Raw genomic sequence first — 8,881 nt, 5'->3', positions numbered from 1 at the left:
CGAGACAGCAGATCTGGGCCCCTGCAAAGGCCAGTGTGGCCAGCTGGCGGGCAGGGAGGCCGGGGACGGGCCTGCAGCCGCCCCCTCTCTGTCCCGCACTCCCCTTCAGGCAGGAGTGTCTGAGCGCTGGGCTCTTGCACGGGCAGGAGGGCAACCTTCACGCTGCTGTGGGGAGACAGGAAGCAGGAGGTAAGATTTGAAGGCACATTTCCTTTCTCTCTCTCTCTTTTAAAGATTTTATTTGTAAGTAATCTCTACACCCAACATGGGGCTTGAACTCACAACCCTGAAATCAAGAGTCACACACTCTACTGACTGAGCCAGCCAGGGGCCCCTGAAGGCACATTTTCTGAGGCTGCATAATCCCTCCAGGAAGAACCGTGGGTGAATGGCTAACAGGCCTTCCGGGCCCGTCTCACAGCGGCACTGGCAGGCCACGCTGCGGTAACTAAGTGGAACGTGCCTGCTCTCCCACGGCCTCAGTGTGCCAATGTTAGGACCTAAATAGAAATGAGGGGCGCCTGGGGGGCTCCATCGGTTAAGCATTCGACTTCAGCTCAGGTCATGATCTCACAGTTTATGCGTTCGAGCCATGTGTCGGGCTCTGTGCCGATAGCTCAGAACCTGGAGTCTGCTTCAGATTCTGTGTTGCCTTCTCTCTCTGCCCCTCCCCTGCTTACGCTCTGTCTCTCTTTACATATATCCCAAAAAGAAAATAAACCTTAAAAAATTAAATAAAAAAAAAAAAGACCTACATAGAAATGAAAGGGTCACCTGGGGGGCTCAGTCAGTTAAGTATCTGACTTCAGCTCAGGTCATGATCTCACAGTTCATGGGTTCGAGCCCCATGTTGGGCTCTGTGCTGACAGCTCAGAGCCTGGAGTCTATTTGGGATTCTGTGTCTCCTTCTTTCTGCCCCTCCCCGCTCATGCTCTGTCTGTCTGTCTCTCTCTCAAAAATAAATAAATATAGAAAAAATTTAAAATAAATAAATAGAAATGAAAAGGGGCACTATATTAGTTAGGGCTTTAGATAAATGGATGATAGATAGATAGATAGATAGATAGATAGATAGATAGATAGATGATAGATAACACCACCCATCATCAGGGAAATACAAATCAAAACCTCACACCTGTCAGAATGGCTAACATTAACAACTCAGGCAACAACAGATGTTGGTGAGGATGCGGAGAAAGAGGAGCCCTTTTGCACTGCAAGTGGGAATGCAAACTGAGTCTGGAAAATAGTATGGAGGTTCCTCAAAAAATTAAAAATAGAACTACCTTTCAACCAGCAATTGCACTACTAGGTATTTATCCAAGGGATACAGGTGTGCTGTTTCAAAGGGGCACATGCATCCCGATGTTTACAGCCCTGCTATCGACAATAGCCAGAGTATGGAAAGAGCCCAAGTGTCCATTGATGGATGAATGGATAAAGAAGAAGTGGTACATATATACAATGGAGTATTACTGGGCAGTCAAAAAGAATGAAATCTTGCCATTTGCAACAACATGGATGGAACTGGAAGGTATCATGCTAAGTGAAATTAGCCAGTCAGAAAGACAAGTATCCTATGACCTCACTCATATGAGGACCTTAAGATACAAAACAGATGAACATAAGGGAAGGGAAGCAAACATAATATAAAAACAGGGAGGGGGACAAAACATAAAAGACTTTAAAAAAATTTTTTTAAATGTTTATTTTTGAGAGAGAGAGAGACAGAGTGTGAGTGGGGGAGGGGCAGAGAGAGGCAGGGACATAGAATCTGACACAGGCTCCGAGCCTGCAGCCTGATGCGGGGCTCAACCCCACGAACCACAAGATCATGACCTGAACTGAAGTTGGACACTTAACCAACTGAGCGACCCAGGTGCCCCAAAAGACTCTTAAATATAGAGAACAAACTGAGGGTTGCTGGAGGGGCTGTGGGAGGGGAGTTGGGCTAACCGGGTGAGGGACATTAAGGAATCTACTCCTGAAATCATTGTTGCAGTATGTGCTAACTAACTTGGATGTAAATTAAACAAATACATTTTAAAAAGATAGATAGATGTAGATGATGGATGGATGGATAGATATAATAGAGGTAAATAGATGGATAGATAGAGGTAGATGATAGATAGATGATAGATAGATAGATAGAAGATAGATAGATAATCGGCTCATGCCATTGCAAGGTCTGGCAAGCCTTTAAGGGAGGGCGGGAACATGCAGGGCAGGCCGGGCACTAGAGCCTCTGGTAAGAGTTGCAGCTTGAGGGGCGCCTGGGTGTCTTAGTCGGTTAAGCATCTGACTTTAGCCTAGGTCATGATCTTGCGGTTCGTGGGTTCGAGCCCCGCGTCGGGCTCTGTGCTGACTGCCAGCTCAGAGCCTGGAGCCTGTTTCAGAGTCTGTGCCTCCCTCTCTCTCAGTCCCTCCCCCGCTCACACTGTCTCTCTCTCTCTCCTAGAAATAAATAAAACATTTAAAAAAATTAAAAAAAAAAAAAGAGTTGCAGCTTGAGTCCAAGGCCAAGGTCTGTGTGCAGGTGGAGGCCATTCCTCCTGGGAGGACCCATCTTTACTCTCAAGACTTTCATCTGATGGGATGAGGCCCACACGCATCATGCAGGGTCATCTGCTCTACTGAGTCTAGGATTTAAATGTTAATCCCATCTACAAGGTGCCTTCACAGCCACCTCTGGACCGGTGTTTGACCACACTTCTGGCCCCATCGGTTCCGAAGCTCAGGACATAGCACCCCGCCCAGCGCAGGCGAGCCCACGCCCGGAGCCAGCACACACACTGGTGTCGTTTCCCGGTTCCTGCTCTGCCTCCTTCAACCTGTCTGAGCACGTTAGCAGCGCCCCTTGGGGTGGGGCTGGCCCCGGTGCAGTCCGCCGCACGTCCAGGACCCCGGCCGGCCTCTGCTGCGTAGCGTGGCCTTGCCCCCCGCTGGCCCACTGTCTCCTGCCGTTGGTGATGAGGTTTCGATTGATCATGTATCCAGTCAAGAAATTCTCTCTTTCTCCCCACTTCTCTCTCTTTTTATTTTAATTAATTAATTTTTATTATTTTTTTTAACGTTTACTCATTTTTAAGACAGAAAGACAGAGCACAAGCAGGGGAGGGCCAGAGAGAGAGGGAGACACAGAGTCTGAAGCAGCTCCAGGCTCTGAGCTATCGCACAGAGCCCGACGGGGGGCTCGAACCCACAAGCTGTGAGATCATGACCTGAGCCAAAGTCAGACGCTTCACCGACTGAGCCACCCATGTGCCCCTAGAATAGGTTTCTTAATACAAATTTTATAACATTCTTTTTTATTTATTTTTATTTTATTTTTTATTTTAGAGAGAAAGAGTGGGAGTAGGGGTGAGGGGCAGAGGGAGAGAGAGACAATCTTTTTTTTATGTTTATTTATTCTCAAGAGACAGAGAGAGTGTGAGTGGGGGAGGGTCAGAGAGAGAGAGAGGCACAGGATCTGAAGCAGGCTCCAGGCTCTGAGCTATCGCACAGAGCCCGACGGGGGGCTCGAACCCACAAGCTGTGAGATCATGACCTGCGCCAAAGTCGGATGCTTAACCGACTGAGCCACCCAGGCGCCCCGAGAGAGACAGTCTTAACCAGGCTCCACACTCAGCACTGAGTTGGATGTGGGACTTGGTCCCACAACCCTGGGATCATGGCCTGAGCTGAAATCAAGAGTCGGATGCTCAACTGACTGAGCCACCCAGGCACCCCTCTTAATGCAATTTTATCTTATTCTATTCTATTTAGTTAGTTAGTTAATTTATTTTGAGAGAGAAAGTGTGCATGCAAGTGAGTCAGGGAGGGGCAGAGAGGGAGAGAGAGAATCCCAAGCAGGGTCTGCCGTATCAACACAGAACGTGATTCAAGGCTCAGACTCACAAACCGTGAGATCCTGACCTGAGCCGAAAACCAGAGTCGGACGCTTAACTGACTGAGCCCCTCAGGCGCCCAGAGAACAATCTTAAACTGTGTGTGGAACCGTAGATGATCCTGAACAGCCAAAGAAATCTTGAGAAAGAGCAAATCCAAAGGTCTCATCCTCCCTGATTTCAAACTATATCGCAATGTTATACCAATTAACGTAGTATGGTAGTAGCATAAAAACAGACACACAGATCAGTGGAACAGAACAGAGAACCTAGAAACAAGATCGTCCATATAAAATCAATCAATTTATGGCAGAGGAGGCAAGAATACACACTGGGGAAAAGAGTGTCTTCAATAAATGGTGCTGGGAAAGCTGGACAGCCACATGCAAGAGAGAAAGAAAAGGGAAGGAAGGAAGGAAGGAAGGAAGGAAGGAAGGAAGGAAGGAAGGAAGGGAGGAAACTAGACCACAATCTTACACCTCACACAAAAATTCACTAAAAATGAACTAAAGACTTAAATACAAGCCCTGAAACCATGAAACTCCTAGAAGAAACCGCAGGTGGTGAGCTAGTGATACAGTGTTGGTGATAAATACTTGGATCTCACACCAAAAGCAAAGGCAATGAAAGCAAGGATAAATGAGTTGGATCTTGTCAAACTAAAAGAGCTTCTGCTCAGCAAAAGAAACCAACAACAGAATAAAAAGACAACCTACTGAATGGGAGAAAACATTTGCAAACCATAGATCTGATAAGGGGTTAATACCCCCAATATAGTGAGAACTCATAAAACAGAGTAACAGACCAAAAACAAAACAAAACAAAACAAAACAAAACCTACACAATCTAGTTTAAAAATGGATAGGTGATCTGAATAGACAGTTTTCTTTTTTTTAATAAAAAAAAAGTTTAAAAAAAAATTTTTTTTTGAGAGATAGAGTGTAAGCAAGGAAGTGGGAGAGAGAGAGGGAGACACACATAGAATTCGAAGTAGGCTCCAGGCTCTGAGCTGTCAGCACAGAGCCTGATGCGGGGCTCGAACCCACGAACCGTGAGATCATGACTTGAGTCGAAGTCAGACACTTAACTGACTGAGCCACACATGCACCCCTGAATAGACATTTTTCTAAAGAAGATACATGGGCACATGAACAGTTGTTCAACATCATTAATATATAATCAGAGAAATGCAAATCAAAACCATAATGAAATGTCACTTCACATCTACTAGGATGGCTATTACCAAAAAGACCAGAAATACCAAGAGTTGGTGAGAATGTGGAGGGAAAAAGACAGCCTTCTTGTACTGATGGGAACGCAACTGGGTGCAGCCACTCTGGAAAACAGTATGGAGGTTCCTCAAAAAATTAAAAATAGAACAACTTATGATCCAGGGGCACCTGCGTGGCTCAGTCCGCTAAGCATTCAACTTCAGTTCAGGTCACAATCTTGTGGTTTGTGAGTTCGGGGCCCACACTGGGCTCTGTGCTAACAGCTCAGGGCCTGGATCCTGCTTCAGATTCTGTGTCTCTCTCTGCCCCTCCCCTGCTCATACTGTCTCTCTCTCTCTCTCTCTCTCTCTGTCAAAAAATAAATAAATGTTGGGGCACCTGGGTGGCTCAGTTGGTTAAGTGTCTGACTTTGGCTCAGGTCACGATCTCATGGTTTGTGAGTTCAAGCCCCAAGTCGGGCTCTGTGCTGACAGCTCAGAGCCTGGAGCTGCTTCAGATTCTGTGTCTCCCTCTCTCTCTGCTCCTCCCCTGCTCACACTATTTCTCCCTCTCTCAAAAATGAATGAACATTAAAAAAAAAGAAAGCGGCCCCACCGAAGGGGACATTGAAGCCATCTCAGAAAGTCCCCGGCTGCAAGAAAGCATCAGGGTCGTGATGGATGAGCAGCTCGTCCGGCTCAGCCTTCCCAGGAGCGCCGAGTGTGGCTGGTGGGCTCCAGGCCCTGTCAACTGTGACCTCGAGGCTACCAGGAACATACAACTGTTGTGAAACAGGAGACCCGGGGGAGGAGCATGTTGGCGTGGACACCGTGGCTGCGGNGGCGGGGCGTGTGGGAGGGCTGGCTGGCACCGCGGGAGAGCAGCGCTTGCGAGCCGTGAGTCCCCGGAGGCGAGGGCCCGGCACCCCGTCCTCTCCGGAGCACGCTCTCCGCAGATGTTTTACTGGGGAGCAGACTGGAAGCTCCTGACCTTGATCTTGGGCGGCTGGCCTGCAGGATGGGAGGAGACATTTCTGTAGTTTCAGCGGCCGTGCTGGTGGCTGCTCTCCTGAAGGCCCGCGCCCAGCATACGCTCCTGGGAACAGGCAGAAAGGGGGTCCCTGGGTGTGTCCAGCCTGCATCCCGGGCAGCTCAGCCTCTGGTTTTCCTGCTTTTAGCTTTGCTTTTTTCTTTTTCTGTTTTTTGAATAATTTTTTAAATTTAATTACTTATTTTTAAGAGAGAGAGAGAGTGTGAGTGGGGTAGGGGAAGAGAGAGAGGCACAAAATATCTGAAGCAGGCTCCAAGCTGTCAGCACAGAGCCCGGGAGGGGGTCGAACTCACAAACTGCAAGATCATGCCCTGAGCCGAAGGCAGACACTTAACCGCCTGAGCCCCGCAGGCGCCCCCTCGTTCTAGCTTTTTGATGCCTTTGAGCTGCTGTACAATCCATGTTGCAGAGAGCGGTCGATGATGGAAGCGGCTCTGGCCCGTGGACACGAATGCAATGGCGTGGTGGGGGCGACCCTCACCCGCGCCCCCTCCCAAGCAGTCCCGCACAGCTGGCAGATCCGCTCCGGTGTCCCTGACCCATCAGTGTGTCCGACCTCCACGCCTGCCTTTGAACTGCTTGTATTGTCTTACCGGTTCCCCCATTCGGTGAGAAGATTGGCACAGGCGGATGGTACGTCTGAGTGAGACTCGCAATTCTTCCCTTGGCCAACGTTACTTTTTCAACACTGATCAGCCCCAAATCTGCCGTGGCTGCCACTTCCCTCCTGCCTTTCGCTGGGATCCTTGGGGAGGGGGTGTTGGCGGTGAGGACAGTGTCACCTAACCTTTTAGGACCTCACCGTTGGAATGGTTCCCTTGAGAAAAACCAAAGCTTAGGAGTGAAAGCCTGTGGGACCCCCCTCATCCTGGCCTGAGCCCTTCACAGGCTCCCCTCAGCTTGCGCACCCCGCTTTCCAGATGCAGCCTCAGCTCCTCCTCTGCGTAACCCTCTGAGAGAGGCCACTGCTGTCCCCATTGAAGACAGAGGTAAGCGGATCTCAGGGAATGAAACGGCCTCCTGGGAATTCACGTGGTAAGTGGCAGAGCCAGGCTGCACACCCTGGACTTGGCGCCGCGAGCCCTGGGCTCTTTTGACTGTATCACCAGTGTCTCTTGAACACAGAAAAAGAAAATGCCACAGGTGAACAGCCTCTAACATGCCCCCCAGGCATCCTCCCCTCTTGGGGGTCACATCTTTGTATGATCTGCTCCCCCTGAGTGTGGGCAGGACCGGTCACTTGGTCCTAACCAATAGGGCGATGGGATGTCACGTCTGGGATCACTCTCTGCAAGAATGTCATTTCTGTCTTCCTGGCAGACAATATTCCTGGCTGGCTTTGATGAACCAAGCTGCCGGGTCCTGAGTTCCTTCACGAAGTCGTCCAAGTGGCAAGAAGCTGATGGTGACCTCCGGCCAAAAGCCAGCAAGGGCCGGAGACCCTCAGTCCCTCTGCCCACCAGGAGCTGAATCCCAACAACAGCCACACGAACCAGGACATGGATCCGTCCCCAGTCGAGCCATCAAATGAGACCCCAGTCCTGGCGGGCACCTGAGAGAGACCGTGAAGCAGAGGGCCCGGTTAAGCCGTGTCTGGATCCCTGACCCGCAGAGACTGTGAGATAATAAACGCGTGCTGTTTGCAGCCACTGAGTTTGCGGTAATCTGTGACAAGGCAATAGATTTCCAATGCATCTTGTCCTAGAAACATTCATTCGTGCATCCCGCCAATATTGACTGGCCAAGCACTAGTCTAGGTGCTCAGCACGCATCAGTGAACAGAACAGAGTGAAATTCTTGCTCCTGTGAAGCGTGCATTCGAGTGTTTGTGTGTATATAGGTGCGAGGGAGGGGTGTGTGCTGAACCGTAGACACGATGAGTAAGTTGCACAGTCAATACACTGTATGCTGCACGGAGCTACACAAGTAGACAGCTACACGTATGGTGGACAGGACGCTGGGTGGGGCGGGCAGGGAGTGAGCTGGGAGTTTGCAGTTTTAAACTCACGAGGCGGGGCGCCTGGGGGGCTCAGTGGGTTGAGCGACTGACTTTGGCTCAGGTCATGATCTCACGGTTCGTGGGTTCGAGCCCCGCGTCGGGCACTGTGCTGACTGCTCAGAGCCCTGAGCCTGCTTTGGATTCTGTCTCCCTCTCTCTCTGGCCCCCCTTCCTGTACTCTCTCTCTCTCTCTCTCAAAAATAAAGAAAACATTAATTTTTTTTTAAAAAAATCTCATGAGAAAGGGATTTTGAGAAATGCTTCAGGGAGGTGAGGGAGAAAGCCAGGAGGGTATCTTTGGAAGGAGTGCATTGGGTAGAGGCAGCGAATGCCCTGAGGCTGCATCAGGCCTGGAGCAGAGGAGCTGAAGGGGTGAAGGGGAGGGTGATGGGAGCTGAGGTCAGAGGTGCAGGGAGAGAGGACTGTGTAGACCCCCTTCTTCTCCTGTAAGGATTCACTTTTACTCTGAATCTGATGGAGCTCTTGCAGGGGCTGGGCAGGGCAGTGATCTGATCTGATTATTTGGGGGGGGGGCAAAGAGAGAGGGGCAGAGAGAGAGGGAGGGAGAGTGAGCATGGGTTGGGCAGGAGCAGAGAGGGAGACTCACTTCCCAACAGGCTCCAGCACAGAGCCTGACGGGGGGGCTCAATCCCACGTACTGTGAGATCATGACCTGAGCCGAAACCAAGTCACATGCTTAACTGACTGAGCCCCCCGGGCACCCGGACAGCACC

General features: G+C 50.1%; 1 protein-coding gene across 1 annotated transcript; it reads left to right on the top strand.

Annotated features, from left to right (window-relative positions):
• The first annotated feature begins 5,945 nt into the window (after positions 1-5,945).
• On the top strand, positions 5,946-7,761 carry LOC144224388 (uncharacterized). Its single transcript, XM_077755337.1, has 4 exons — positions 5,946-5,994; positions 6,558-6,781; positions 7,069-7,137; positions 7,469-7,761. The coding sequence occupies exons 2-4, from the start codon at positions 6,568-6,570 to the stop codon at positions 7,489-7,491; spliced, it is 306 nt and encodes a 101-aa protein (XP_077611463.1). The 5' UTR covers positions 5,946-5,994; positions 6,558-6,567; the 3' UTR covers positions 7,492-7,761.
• Positions 7,762-8,881: the final 1,120 nt, after the last annotated feature.

This window comes from Crocuta crocuta, unplaced genomic scaffold, assembly GCF_008692635.1.
Source record: "Crocuta crocuta isolate KB4526 unplaced genomic scaffold, BGI_CrCroc_1.0 scaffold675, whole genome shotgun sequence".
Classification (NCBI taxonomy): Eukaryota; Metazoa; Chordata; class Mammalia; order Carnivora; family Hyaenidae; genus Crocuta; species Crocuta crocuta.
This window is presented reverse-complemented; position numbering and strand designations above follow the sequence as displayed.